The sequence below is a fragment of the Drosophila novamexicana genome, unplaced genomic scaffold, assembly GCF_003285875.2.
Source record: "Drosophila novamexicana strain 15010-1031.04,08,12 unplaced genomic scaffold, DnovRS2.1 tig00000512-arrow-arrow-pilon, whole genome shotgun sequence".
Classification (NCBI taxonomy): Eukaryota; Metazoa; Arthropoda; class Insecta; order Diptera; family Drosophilidae; genus Drosophila; species Drosophila novamexicana.
The window spans coordinates 626107-641305 of record NW_020824809.1 but is presented as its reverse complement, the minus strand read 5'-3'; the positions used below and the strand labels follow the sequence as shown (position 1 = coordinate 641305).

General features: G+C 39.6%; 1 protein-coding gene across 1 annotated transcript; it reads right to left on the bottom strand.

Annotated features, from left to right (window-relative positions):
- Nucleotides 1–6491: 6491 nt before the first annotated feature.
- Nucleotides 6492–8544, bottom strand: LOC115761934. Its single transcript, XM_030703964.1, has one exon. The coding sequence runs from the start codon at nucleotides 8008–8010 to the stop codon at nucleotides 7756–7758; it is 255 nt and encodes an 84-aa protein (XP_030559824.1). The 5' UTR covers nucleotides 8011–8544; the 3' UTR covers nucleotides 6492–7755.
- Nucleotides 8545–15199: the final 6655 nt, after the last annotated feature.

Genomic DNA, 15199 nt, shown 5'->3' with positions numbered 1-15199 from the left:
CGTGCGTCAATCTTTTCTTACCATGCGTCTATCTCGCTATCGCTCGGAGCTTGTAAGAACTAGCTTCATCGTATCTCGCATAATAAATACAGATCCAAAGTATTTCATTTCATTGATAACTTTTTGTGAAAAACAAATTTTACGAGGCATAGCCGAGTGCTTTGGTATTTTCACATGTTCGGTTTCCATATTATATGTGCCTAAAGATCGAACAACAAACCCCAATGTTGTAGAAGATAGGATTAGGGAAAGGGGAACATGCTGCAGGCATGTGCTTTTATGTATAAATAAAAGCTTGAATACTTGTGGCGGCTGCTTGAGGGTTTCTCCCAATCTTGACTGGAACATTCTTACTTGTTAATTATGGCTAATTATTGGAATCTGTGGAATGTTGTACATATACATTTCTTTAACATTAATTATTCAAAGGGTACATGTAAATCTGAAATCTGTCAATTTGTTATTCGTTATTAGACTGTAGGGGGGAAACTAAAACTTACACACATCAGGGTTAAATTAACCTGACCTTGTTTGAAGATTTAGATGCAAGTCATGGAAAATTTTTAAACAACATTTTTATACCCTGTACTCATTTCAAGCTGGGTGAAGTGGCTTCCATAAACTAAAATATCTAGCCATATTTGCCTGTTTAAACGCGTCGATTTCAGAGACTAATAGAGCTATAAGAAATATAATTGTAAGCGAAGGAGCTTTTTTTTTAATATTTTCTTTTTGCATTACAGGGCCCCTAATATTGATAAAAAGACTATCATTTGGGTATCTTACACCTTCTCATTTTAATAGGAATATAATTTTAAAACAATCCGAAAATAATTTCAACAATTTTAAAAATACATCCTACATAATGTAAAAAAAGCAAAGAGTGCATGTTGCGAAGGCAGGTAAATGGTATCTATTAGTCGGGCACTCTCGACTATTTATTATAATTTTCTCTGGATAAAGTAGAAAAAACTAAATTGTATCAATCAACGCGGAAATTAACTTTAATTACGGACGGAGTTGCGTCGCGGATCGCCAATGTAATGCCGATTGTTGTTGTTGTTGTTGTTGATGTTGTTACTGTGCCAGATTGCATCAACGCTGAAAAATGTGCCATAATCAGGGAATGCAAGCCGATGTTTGATTTAAATTTATTTATTTAGAAATTATGTGCAGCCGGCGGCAAAGTAAAAGTTGTCATTAAATGTTATGTGATGTAATTATTTGTTTGGTTGGCTCGAGGTCCGTGTGATTTTTTTTATTCTTCCTTTTTTATACGATCGTTTTCGCTATCTCTATATTCTGCATCATTTCACACTTTTCCCGCACTTTTGTTGGCTCTGGCCGAGTGATTTTGTGCTATGGCGGGCAAAGCTAAGCATTTTTCTCTGCCGTTTTCTTTGTATCTTTTAATGTAATACCACCAGATTATATGCTTCACTGGACGTATAACAGGCATTAAGAGTGGCGGTTCTCTGCATAATATAAACATATTAACTGCAATTCATTCGAATTGTGTGCATGCGCCTAACTCGTAATGTTAATAGTTGCTGCATCTACTTCTGTTCACTGTTCATTACCCAGCTGCATGCAGAGGTGGCTACTGAAGTTGATGAAAGGGGGTGGACTTTAAGATCTCATCTTTGGAACGTAAATCCTCTGACAATGTGAAAGTGCACATATATATGTAGACACATGTGTGATATATGTGTGATATAACTAACTAATGAAAGATACGGAAATTTTACTTTTATTGCAATGGTAAAGAGGTAATCTGCATTTAGAATAAGTTAAGAAAAGCAATGTTAACGAAATATTGCACTTATTAAAGTAGTACTTTAGTTTAGTAATATAAATGTATAACACACAAATCGGGATCAAATTGAATATAAAATGTTCTATCCCCACCTAAGCTTTATCATCGCCGTCTTTAGGAATACACTTTGGCCGTGCATAATAATTAATATAGGTATTTTTTTAATTTTCGTGCACAAATTATGCAATTATGCACTTGCATAAGGCACTTCTTTGTCTATGCCCCTGCGCCGACCTGCCGGCGGAGCCGGGCCTTGCAATAGTTGCAGCCAGGAAATCGTTCGTATAGAGAAATTTCCAGGTCGGCGTCAAAACTTTTTGAAAATGCTTAGGACACGCTCACTTAGCCAACAGTGATAAGTATATATTTTAACAAAACGGAAATTGATATACCTTTAGTTCAGTTGGCAGCCAAATTGATTCACTCCTGCTGCAATTGATAAAGTAGCAGGAAATGTGCTCGATCACTTTTGAGGGTCTTGTGTCATGAATAGGTGACAGGTATTCACTGTTGCAATGCTTACGTTAATGTTAAAGTTATTGTTAATGCTAGCTTTAAGGTGAGTGATAAGTCAAAGCGTTTCTTCCTGTTCCTCTTCCTGACACGGTTTCACTTTTTAATACTGAGAGCCGCACAAAATAGAAACTTTTTCGCGTTTGTATCTTTGATCGCCGTAAACCGAACTAAATCGATTCTCACCTTACAGCTACCATTAGAAGCCAAAAAGACGCAGACGCGGCGACACACTGGAGCCAGAAACAGAGCCGCAGCCAGAGGTAGAGCCAGAGTTGGAGCCAAGCCGATGCCACAACTTCCATGAGACGCGGCATTGCTCACCAAAAAAAAAAAAACATATATATATCAACGTCAAGAGTTCCAGGCGAGCGACCAGTTCTCGCTGTTGAATGCTGCTGGTACTGCTGCGGGCATCTCGTAGTAGCAGTTTTTTTCACTCTTCTACATATTTATTATTTATTTTCAGTTTGGCGCTTATCGTTGCCGCCGTCACCTCAACCATCAGCGCCAATACGAATTTGTTGTATATATTGAGAGATAAAATAGCCGGCGGCTGCAAAAATGTCTTACTACATGGTGGGCAACTTCATTGATCGTCATCAATGCGCGGGCCACTCGCCACTCGTATCAAATAATTCCGGGCTCAGCTTCAAGCTCCGGGCACGGGCCTGGGGTCGACCTCAGCAGCCCACTCGAGAGCTTGTCTGCATCACACTCTGCTTATCTTCCGCCTCGTCGGGCTGCTTTCAATTAGAAGAGAAAGTTCTCGCTACGAAAAAGCGAAAAGCTCAATACACAAAAACACACAAACAAATATTTCACCCGGGGGCAATGATGCTTTTACTCTAAGCTATCGCCCCACCCAAACGAGTTGAGAATAGCGAAAATATCTTAAAAATTGCACCTCATAAATTAAGTAGTTGATTTATTACTGTTGAAACGGTTACTCACTTTCAGCTCGACTGTCACAGAAGCTGACAGTCACTGATCAAACGAGAGCCTAAGTTTGCCAGAGATGCAGCAGACCCAAAGTGTGCATTGACATGACATTGAACAAGCTAAAGTTTTGTTGTTGATACCAATAATAACACCATTTCTAGAGCAACATCTATCGAGGATAAGTTAACGAAAGCTAAAACATACTGATTGTCTGAATGGCTGACTGAATTCAAAAACAACAGAACAGAACGTGCAGACGTAACGTCATGGGCATTTGTGGTATGGCATCAGAATTATTACAATTTTCTTGTATTTTTTTGTTTTAAACTAAAATTCTGTCATATGTATCCATTAGCCAGTTGCCAATACATCGATTAAGTAGCTCGGTGCATTGAGTTTGAAACATGGGGCTTAATTATATGAATGAAAGTACATCTGAGCCCCGAGAGCTATAAGATCTAGAGATTGAGAGATGAAGGTGTATACTTACGTGCTAGTCTAGTAGGGACACAGAAGTTTATTTGGCTGTTCAAGCCAGAGGAGAAGCCTCCACTCGTGATTATTTAATGAATAAATATTACACAAAGCAACATTCTACTGCAATCAGAATCCCAGAATCCCATCAGAATCACAATAATGGTTTTCTATTTTGACTCAACTCCGTCTCAACGAATCGAATATTGTGGCGACTTGACACATGACATATCAAACTCCTGCTGGTCGAACTTAAGTTTATAATCAAAACCAATTACAGGTGAAGTGAATTCAAGGTTGTTGTTTGCAGATCTACACTTCACGAGCCCATGCTAGGATGTTGCAATAGTAAAGCTGCATAAGGGTTGTAGGAAAAGCGGATAGTTTGGAAATCACTCTATAGTTCTTCCTTTTTTATGGAGCTTTATGATAAATGATTATTTTTATATATATAAGATTAAGTGTTTAAAGACAACATAAGATGTTTTAAAATAGATTCAAAAGTGCTGCCCGCTGAACATATTGACTTGAGTATGTTTAGATCGTTGTGTAGCTAACTTTAATTAATATGGAGTTCGACCTCTGATGTGGATATGGCAGATTTGTATTATGCCTAGAGTAGATGTGGGTAGTTTCGAAAAAGTCATCGAGTAGAGCGGCAATACCTGGCCCAGTCTTCGCAATCTCATCTGCTAAGTTTAGTTTAGAGCTAAGAAAATTAAAAATTATCTTAGGGTTATATGAAAACTGATGCCGCCATTGTCGAGGTTTGTCCTTATAACATTTGAAATTTTGCACAGAAAAGATTAATTCCATTTTGAAGAGCTTATAATTCTTTAAATGGATTACGATAGGAGAACTTATGTAGGCCGTCAATAAATATATATGACCTAGAGGAGAAGAGAATGGTTCAATCCATTGAACAGAACAACCTAGAGATGATTTGGTGGTCTTATCTTAATAAGTTCCGATGAAAAAATAGATTCAACAGCTATGAGTTCAGATCAGATCCTTAAAAAACGATCAGATATGCGATCTGATGCACCTGCAAATTGCTATCAATCTCCGTATACGAGTCGCAATTAAAGTGCTAAGCATCTCCCGCTAGGCCAGTGCGATAGGTGTATTTTGAAAACAACAGTTTTCACATAGCTAACATTCTTTACTGTACCAAAGGCATCGAAGAATAGAAAAGATTGTATTCATTCCACATTCAAGATTCCACTCGGCAGGGTGGATTTTTCACAACCAGTAATCAGTTTTTTCCAAGAAGGATGGATTTTGATATGCTAATATATTTCTTTCACCCATTTCCAGCCTGTAGAAAATGAATATGTATCTAAAATCGATTTTTAAAATTTGCAATTTACATATTATTTTCGTAATGTCAGTTTTAGCTGATCGGATTCTGTGAAATGTGTGAAAGACGTATCAAATTAATTCCAGACAGATCTTGGAAAATATGTCAACATCTATTTTGAACATACACTAAACGGCTTAAAATCTTAATAAATACATATTTTTTGAAAACAGAAGTTGTAAATTGAAGGGGTAAATAAATTAAATTGTTTCTGATTTAATTATAAATATCGATAAAGAATTCATTGTATCTAGTCATTAATGCTCAACAAAAGTATTGGGGTGGCATGCCAAAGTTTAATTACTGTCATGAAAAAAAATTGTTAAAGATAAGCGCAGAATACTTGAAATGACACCAATATATTACATATGTATATAGCTTTAATTATAAGGAATTCCATAAGCCATCGATCATTGCTGATTGTATCTGAATTGAGCAAGGCTCCGTCTAGCGAGAGGTGCACAGACCGTTCCAGCTACAAATGTGTTACGTATACATATCTTAAATTAAGTATACGTAAGCAAATGAATTTGCATGACAATAGCCACGCACATGGGCAATTGGATTCAATTAAACTGAGTGCGCAGTTCGGCAAGAAAGAGGGAAAGGAAAAACAAGAGCTAAACAATACAAACGACAAACTTTGATCCACGAAAAACGATGCACGGTGAGCGCAGAGAATGCGAGAAGCAAGAAGCGAGAAGCGAAAAGCAAGAAGCGGGCTACGTAGGCGTCAACCCGAAACGAAATGGAATGTTGCAGACGTTGATGATGATTGTGACGTACTGGCGAGAGGCAGACGCGGAGGTCGGCACCAATTGGGGGCTGACTGGGTCACTGTTACGAGCGTAAGAATAGGCATGCGCTCAGCACACTCACACAGTCATGTAAGAGAGAGAGCACACGGCTATCGACGGCACGCAGTTGAGGTTAGAATCGAGTCATACTTGGTTAGAAGAGTGACGCAGCGTGAGAGCGACTACAGCGTTGGACAAAGAATCGTGTGCTTTTGCATTTGACAGATTCAGACTTCGCTTTCATTTCGTTCAGTTTTACTTCTCTATTGCTGCATTGTAATTCAAAATTTATGCTTTCTTATATACGTATTTTTTTCTTTCGCTGGTCTTTTACTTTCACACGCAGGCAAAAAAGGTTAAGAGCAGCCACAATGACAATGAAAACGACAACGACAATGACAACGCCCACGATTGTATTTACGCCCAAACTTGTTGGTGATAAGTTTTTTCCTTTTTTCTTTTTTTTTTTGTTGCCTTTTCTACCTTTACCCTTATTGTGGAGCTTAATTGAATTTTGAAATGTCTTAAGAAGCTGTACGTAAAATTTGTTGATTAAAAATTTGAGATTTTATTTGCATTTATTGTATGTTAATTTAGGTTTAACATATTTGTATATAGTAAAATTAAAGTTAGGTATAATAAATATAATGTACATATGTATGTTTATATGCAGACACTTGCCGAGCTCTTGTTAACGCTTTACTCGTTTCTTGGATCATCAATTAAAACAGTATTTAGTTTATTATATCTTTTTCGGTTTTTTTTTCTTTCGTTTTGTATTTCTTGCAACTTATTTCAAATTTTTCGTAGGGAGGAACGATGTTAGTTGCATTTGAAACATAATGAATTGAACGAAATATCAATTTTACAAGGTTTAATATGTTTGGTAGAAATATGTCTGTGCGTGTATACGTGCTTTGCATCTTGTAACAGCTGCGACTTTGGCTTCGGTCTGGAAATCTCCAGAAGCGGCCCCTAAATTTACAAACAGCAATTCGGATTATTTGTGCAAAATGTGTCGCGTTTAAATGTAACATAAACTTAAAATTATGCATTATGTAGGGGTGTGTGAGTGTGTGTTTAGGGTATATGTAGCTAAAGTATTGCACTATATAGTACTATGTATGTATAAATATGATAAACAATTTACATAAATTTTATATCAAAATTTAATTTTTTCTTATATACTTAAGAGTTACACCCAAAAGCCTTTTTAAAAAAATAGCTTGAAAAACTTTAGGAAATTGAGCAAACATTATTTAGACAAAGAAAACCCACAGTTCAACTATCTGTAACTGGCAACTGGATACGCCATGGAATATATAGGGAAAAAGTGTTGCAAAACAGGAACATTTTAGTATTTTATAAAGAGAGATAGAGAAAGATAGAATTAGAGACAGATACAAATACAGATGCAGATAAAGTGGGACGGAGCGAATATATTAAGTGTGCAGTAGAACTGCATTAGACGTTCTATGTGATATATAGATTGAGGATACGGATATTGGTGCCGTTCTTATTCGCGATAAAATCATTTTTACAATACGGAATGTGATTCTTGGCTTATTGTAATTCATTCCACCTCTTTCTGCACACTCGCTTAACAATCGCATTGTCCCTTAAACACTTTTAAGCCTCTAACATGACCCCTGGGCTGGGCTGGAGCCCCTGGCGGGCAGACAGCTATCAAAATTCAAATCACAAATTGAATATATCCTGGCTTGGCAATGGCCGCAGCCAACTTTCCAACTTCCGCACAGCACTCGATTCACTCAAGTCTACTCCCGGCTACCTGCCAGGCGGACATGGCATTAGCCACGCCCAGCCACCAGCGCCCGCACATCCGCCCGCCTTTATTGACGTCGATCGCCGGCGCGGGCAGCCGCATGCCGGGACTGTTGTTGCTCCTTGTCGCGCAGCTCCTTGATTGCGCCCACCGTGCCGAACATTACCTTGGCCGTCAGCTGCGTGTGATGCGAGGCGCTGGTTTTGCTGCTGGAATTTGCGTTGGCGTCCCGATCCAGGCCCGCGTTTGCATTGGCGTAGGCATTCGTATAGGACACGTAATTGTTGTTTAAATCGCGACCGCAGCTGCACTGATGCGACATGTTGCACGTGTTCTAGTTATAGAATCGACTGATCGATCGATCACTGGCGACGACCTAAGATCTGGATGTCTGGATGTGGACTTCTTCTGCTTATTCGCTGCCAGCTAACCAGCTGAACTCGCCGTATTAAATAGCCTTTGCCCAGTCAGAGTCAAACTCTTGCAGCAGTTGATCAGCTCTCTGTGTGTGTGGGTTGCTTGGTGATCGCGCGTGTGCACGAAACAAAACTCAAAGTAAAGTCGTTTCAGCTCCTCGTCGTCGTCGTCGTCCGATAGTCGCTCACACTTTCACAGACTCACTAGAACTAATTTCGAAAAACTGTGGTGTTGTTTTTGTGGCGTTACCAGCCAGCCAGCCAGCCAGAGCCACAGCCACAGCTGCGACGACAGCGCCGCTGTCTGCGGCGTCGACGACGACGACGACGACGACGATGACGATGAGCGTTGAGTATCAAAGAGAGCGGACGAGAGCGTGAGTAGAGCCCGAGCGTCAACCCAAGCGTCAACTGAGCGCGCGTGAGCCACATGGGAGCCAACTGAGTGCCAAAATAAAAAATAAAAAGAAAAAGAAAAAAAATAAAATAAAAACTCGCTGCTGCTGCGATCGCTGTTGTTGTTGTTGCTGCTATTGCTGCTGCTGATGGTGGGCGCAGTGAAATGATAAATTTCTCTACACTTTGCAGTCCATCTACATTGGTCAACATCCACGCAAATCGGTAATAAATATTTTTTCGCGAATTTCAGGATGAAAAGTTCAGACTATTTGGATTACGATAAAATGAATGACAAAGTAGTTAATTTTGAACAAAAGTGAGAAAACTATATAGATTAACATTTGTTGTTCCCCTAACATTTCTCGAATTTGTCAGCATGCTTTTTCGCTGCTTTATATATTGCATACATATTGCAGAAATTACCCATCAATGTTACCGCTTTATCCTTTGTAAATAATAACACATGAAATAAATAAATATGAAAGTAACCAAATGTCGCTAAACAATTATATGATCATGTTTTTCATATACCCGTTGACAACCTTTTCCCTCATTTGCAGGTTGAATAAATGGATGGAAAATGAAAATAATCAAGAAAGTTTAATAAAACTTTTAAACTTTGCCGGAGACTGCGCAATGGGTTTTTATTTTGACGAAGAACGAAATAATTGATGCAGTGTGCGACGTTGGAGATCGCGGATTGGGATGCTGCTGCAGCGATGATGACGTTGGCGTTCACAACGACGACGACGACGACGACGTCGGCGACGATGGCAGCGGCTTGTTAAGCTTTAGCCGTGAGCTGCGCGCGAGAGCTTTCTTGATTGCAGCGTAGTTTCTAATGGCCGATTCCCGCTGATGCCCATTCCCTGCCCCCTCCAGTTTAGCATGTAATTTGTGAAGCCTGCGTCGACGCTGAGCTTGTGTAATCTTTTCGTAGTCGTCGTCGTCGTCGTCGTCGTCGACGTTGTGGTCTTCGTTGTTTTTACGAGCGACAGAAAATTGTGTTGTATTTTTGCTTTTTATTCAATTTTGTTTATAACATTTTGCGAATTCCAAGCGCACGTTACACACAACAAAAGCAACAATTACGGCAATACCACAGTAAACTATAAGTGCACGCGCATGAGTTTGTATCAGGTGAAAATCAGTAAGCGCTGCAGCGTCTCACCTGTTGCCTTTCATATTCATACATAGCTGTTGTTTTTATTTTTATTTTTTTGCTGGCATTCATCAGGTTTCATTCACCTTTTGGCAGCGACAGAGACAGAGAAAGAGACAGCGACAGCAGCCGCTCCAGCAGAAGCAGTCACAATATTGTAAAAATGTTTTCGAAGAAAAAACTTTTGTCTATGCGGCCGTGTCGTTTAGTTTACATAATTGGAATGCAAATAGGCAAACAAGTGCACGGCTTGAATTGCTCTGCCTGCCCTGCGGTAAGGCTGTGTTGGTTTTGTTGTTGTTGTTCTTGTTTGGACAGCTGCACCTTGCACATTGCATGCACTTGTTGAGTGCGCATACGCAGGGTGGTGCAGTCGGGCCCTTAAACGGAAATGCCACCACACCAATGTTGAACCTGACCTCATTTCCAGCAAGCAACAATTCTATGATTTGGACACAAGGCGCATTTCAAATGACATAAACAACAATTGCTACGGTGACAGCGACGCCGATGCCAACGCAGAAGCCAAAAGCGACTGCGACGCTGGCAGCAGCGCATTCGCTTTCGATCATGTGGCCATATCACTTTCCTCCATTCACAAGCCAGAGAGTGGAACTACCAGTTTTCTCCAAGAACTCCAAGTTGACCCATATATTTACAAACACACACACACACAGACACATTCACAAATATAGAGACGGCGGGTCGGTTCCAGTGGGTGGGTGGCAGCGGTGGCAGCAAGAATGCGAGAGCGCACAGAGTGGGACCGAGAGAACGTCTAACTGGTTAAAGGACAAGGAAAGAAAGAAAGACAGAAAGAGAAAAGAGAGATATACATTTTTTTAAAGATAGAGTGAGTTAATAGACGAAGAGAGACCCAGAGAGAAAAAGAGAGCACAAGAGAGCAAGAGGGAGAGTAAATGCTGGCGCTTTGAAGAGTTCGAAAAGAAAGCGAAAAAGAAATTTCAATGCAACGAAGCGTTGAATGGATAGCGCACATACATTTACACCCATATTTGTATACGCACATACATATACACATCTGCACAAGCACAGACGCTGGCGTTGGCTGCTCACCTACTTCTGGCCCAGCCATCGGCTCTGGCAGTTCTTTCCAAAAAAAGTGTGTCACTCAGAAGAAACCGGCAGCAGCGGCTGCCGCAGCCGCAATCGCAGCGCCGCACGAAAGAGAGGCCAGCAGCATTCTTTGCTGACTTTCTGCCTCACACAGCTAATATGTTTACAATTACACAAGTATACACACATACACACACGCTCACGCATTCAGATGCAAATTCAAGTGTAAGTATCTGTGCTTGTACACATGTAAATATGTAAGTACATGTAAATATCGCCTTTGGAGTTATAATTATAAATGCGAACACATTTAAGCATATCAATACCTATACATATTCATGTATGTGGCGTGCGTGTATATGAGCATCGATGCTGACTTTTAGCTCATGTTGTTGCTGTTGTTGTTGTTGTTCTTTTTAATATCTAACGCCACATAAGTTCATCTGGATCTCAAGTGCATTTTGTACAGCGCTGGCTTTTTCTCATGCGCCGAATCAATTAAAATCCAACAAAACTTGTTGTGGGAAAAATCGCCGAAAACCTGCATAAGAATCGTGATTTTATTTATTTTTTTGTCATCGTTCAAGTACTAAAAATGTTTTCTTTGACGTTTATTTTTCTGCTTATGCATTTTCGGTGGGAAGTTAAAACAGGTGTGTGTGTGTGTGTGTGTGTGTGTTTGTTGGATTAGGTGTGGGCCAAACTGGTTGGAAGCTAGCTGCCTGGTTGGCGCGGGTTTGTTGCCCCCACAGCCACAGCCATATCCATAGCTACAGCCAGAGTTGCAAATGATGATTTATTGCTGAACTTGTCTTCTGGAACACTAAATTGAAATTACTTGAGTTTAGGCCGCATTGGCCTGCAGCTGTTTTGGCAACAGCCGTAAGATAGTAACACACGATATCCTCGAATCGCTGACAGTCGCAGGCGTATTAGAAATACATCACAGAGCGAACATATGCCACGGGACTTGCCAAATGATTCGAATAGCGCTCGGACCACTGGGAAATTTATTAACCTGTTCCGGTGTGCAACGCTGCGACCTTTGAGATTAGCTTGCACGCTCTGAGCATTTGGCCAGGCCGCGTGCTGGATATGGATATGTTATGCCATGTTCGTCATGAGCAGTCAGATATTGGCGCTAAGATTTATGATCCGTTTGCCGTGGTGAATAATCTGTTGGGCCGGCACCTGGGCCTGCACAGGGCTGCTGATTTTGAATTGGAGCGCTGCCTGTGGGTGGCGCAGGCGTTTTCCTGCAGCGAAATACAAGCAACTGATGGCTGTCATCATTTGACGTCATTACTGCACTTGTTCTTCTTGTTGTAGCGGTTGTTGCTGTTTTTACAATTCCATTTTATTGGAAGTCATAAACACACATATTTCGCCTCGCAAATCTCAATGCAATTTCAATGTTCATCATGATTTGGGGCATTTATTTCACGCTGTGCGCTCTCTCGTCAAATGGCGCTACACATACACCCAAATGCCAATTAGCGACGACAGCTGGGGGGGGCATCAGCATCAAGACTTGTGTCCTGAGCTAGCTGGGCTAATTCCAAACTTACATCAATATTTTCTCAACATTTTGCATTAGCCAGCGATTTTTGTGTTACGTAGTTAAACTATTTACTATTAAGCGCTCAGCAGGTGGCGAATGTTGATGGCTTCTAGTTGGCAATTTGCCTTTACTGAATTGCTATTAGGAATTACCAGGATGTTTCCTTAAGTATGTAAGAAAAACAAATTGGCCAATTGCTTTTAGTTGCTGGCTATATTTGGTTGTAATATTACGATACACTGCACTCTCTACTCTATAAGTATAAAAGGATATAAAACCTTAAATATGCTTGACACTTAGAAAATATTGTTGTTTGATTAAACAGTATTATTATAGATCACAGAAATGTGGAATTGATTTATCGCCATCGTGGCTTGCCTTAAGTTTGTATTATGAAGTGCATTTTTATTCGTTGAAAAGTATTTGAATACAACTAGAAATTATTTCTACCGATTTTATAAGAATGTGAAAAATTTCAATGCAATTTTTCCTCAATATTCATGTCTTTATATCAACTCTTTACTAACCGAATGTAAAAGATAGGATGCTTACTTCAGATTTTTTTTTGGAAAATGGTATCTATAAACCCTTTTAACCAGTCAATTATAGCTTTAAGCGCATTTTCTTGGAGTTTCCTGGCAATTTACTTAAGGCGTGCTTTGGAAAATCAAGATGAAAGATTAAGTTTCCTGCGCTCCCTTTCAAGCTCATTTCCAAAGAGAAACATAGGTTATGAATGCGTCATACAGCGATTTTGGAAAAAGGCATACATTTTTTATTTTTGGTTTTTTGTAATGCATACTTAAGACTCAAATATTTGAAGCCTATTTGTAGAACTTGGAAATTTTGTTTGAAGCCAATCACACGAAACTTTTCCCAAAAAAGGGTCAGAAAGACTCAAGCAAACAAAAGATCTCTTGTAGGGGGTCCCCGATTAGGAGTTACCCTGAAACCTGCAGCCCGCTGCCCAGCTTACAAGTATGCTAGCTTTCTTCTTTAGACACATACACAATAACTGTTATATCAACACGCATACAATGCACATGCACGACCGCCTCTAATGTGCGAATTCGATGTTTTCTTTATTAGTGATAGTATTACCTTGATATGCTAACTATTTTGAAAATTAATGTAACAAGCAGAAAGAAGCATCTATGACCATATATAGGGTACTAGCGGGTATTACCCGGCCTTACCCGTCGATATTAAAATTATATTGTGTAATCATTTTCTTTTAGGCTTAGATTAGACTCCCTCAATTTGACACATAGCTTCTTGTTAAGTATATACACATCTGGTATATACTTTGCTTAAGTTTGAGCAAATTAGATAAAAGCTCAGGGTATTTGATAGTCGGCTACAATCGACGATAGCACTTTTACCAGGTTTTTATCGATATTATCTAAGGGGACCAGATATTGACAAAAAAGATAAACCTATGCTGGACCAGTTCATGCACGCAGATGATCCAGAAAAAATGTGCCATATGCTTTTAAGGAGATGTTTCCTTATGCATGTTACACAGGCTCTTCAGAAGATTTGGTACTCATTGAAATTTGATATATTTTCGAGTTTGTATTTGCGGCAGACAAATTCCTAAAATATTGGCCATGCACACGAAAGACTGCATTCGACATCCTCTAAAGATTCACGCTGAAACAAATCGCAAATAATCGTGATACTAACGTCTTTTGGAAACAGCCTTTGCCATTAAACTTATAAACTGGGGTATTGGTAAGCGTTATTATTGCAGGATTTTTGAAATTTGGGAACAGAAATTTGGTATACAAATATATAAAAAGTGTAATATAAACGATGGGATATCCTTAATGTTATGTAAAGACTACAGCACTTTCAAAGCCAATTTTGCGGCTTTCGTTTTTAGAATATTACAAATTTGATTTTCGGGCCCGCAATATTAGTATTTTTTCTCTCAGTCTCTAGGATCGGCGTGCTTCTGCAAACGTGTAGACGGACAAGACGACAGATGATAACATCACAGCTCTAGGGTGTGATCAGATTTGTCCGATTTTTAAAAGGTACTGGGTATAACAGTTTATAAAATATTTCTTCAATATATATTCTCCAAATCGAATATTTGGCCATAACCTTAAAATTCGTTAGATATTCTGTTGCTCCCGCCTGGAAGTAGGCTAAGTTATATGACATATCATGTCGTTCAAAGCTTAATCGAAGTCTTTGTTCTAATTTCAGGCAGATAACCACCCACTGTGTTTCTTATAGACCGGATGGCATTTGTAAAATGTTCAACGGTAATCGCCAAAGGCAGCCACAAGACCAGTAAGACCAGTGTCCTGACCGGGAACTTTGTAAAAAATATAAAGGCATGTTGCGTAGAATTCCATGGCGTTTCGCTTTTGAAATGTTACAGTTCCAGTTAAGGGATGCACACACACACACGCATAAACAGAGTCTGGCAAATACAAGCGGGCAAACAAATAGCATGCATGTCATTTGAACTGTCAGCTGACTGCCGCCTTCTTGAAAGCAAAGCAAAGTGAAAGCAAAAGAAAGTAAAGGAAAGTCGCTGCTAGGCAGGCTGCGAGCTCCCTGCATTTGACTAATGCGCAGCTCGGCTAGTTGACAATTTTTAATAAAATTGAGAAATAGTTGGTCACATATTTACTCCCATGTACGCAAAAACATATATGTGTGGGCGCCTCTCTAAGGCTGTATGGTGGCCGCTTCAAGCCCTAATGAGGTTGACACATGCTGTAGACTTTCTGCTCAGTCCCAACTGACTTCATTATGGCAATCCTGCTTATGGCTCTGAATTTTCAAATCATAAAATGTATTAAGGTCTTTTTCCTGTGTAGTTTCTGACATCGATCCAACCAGAAAGACAAACATGGCTAAATCAGCTCAACTTGATCAA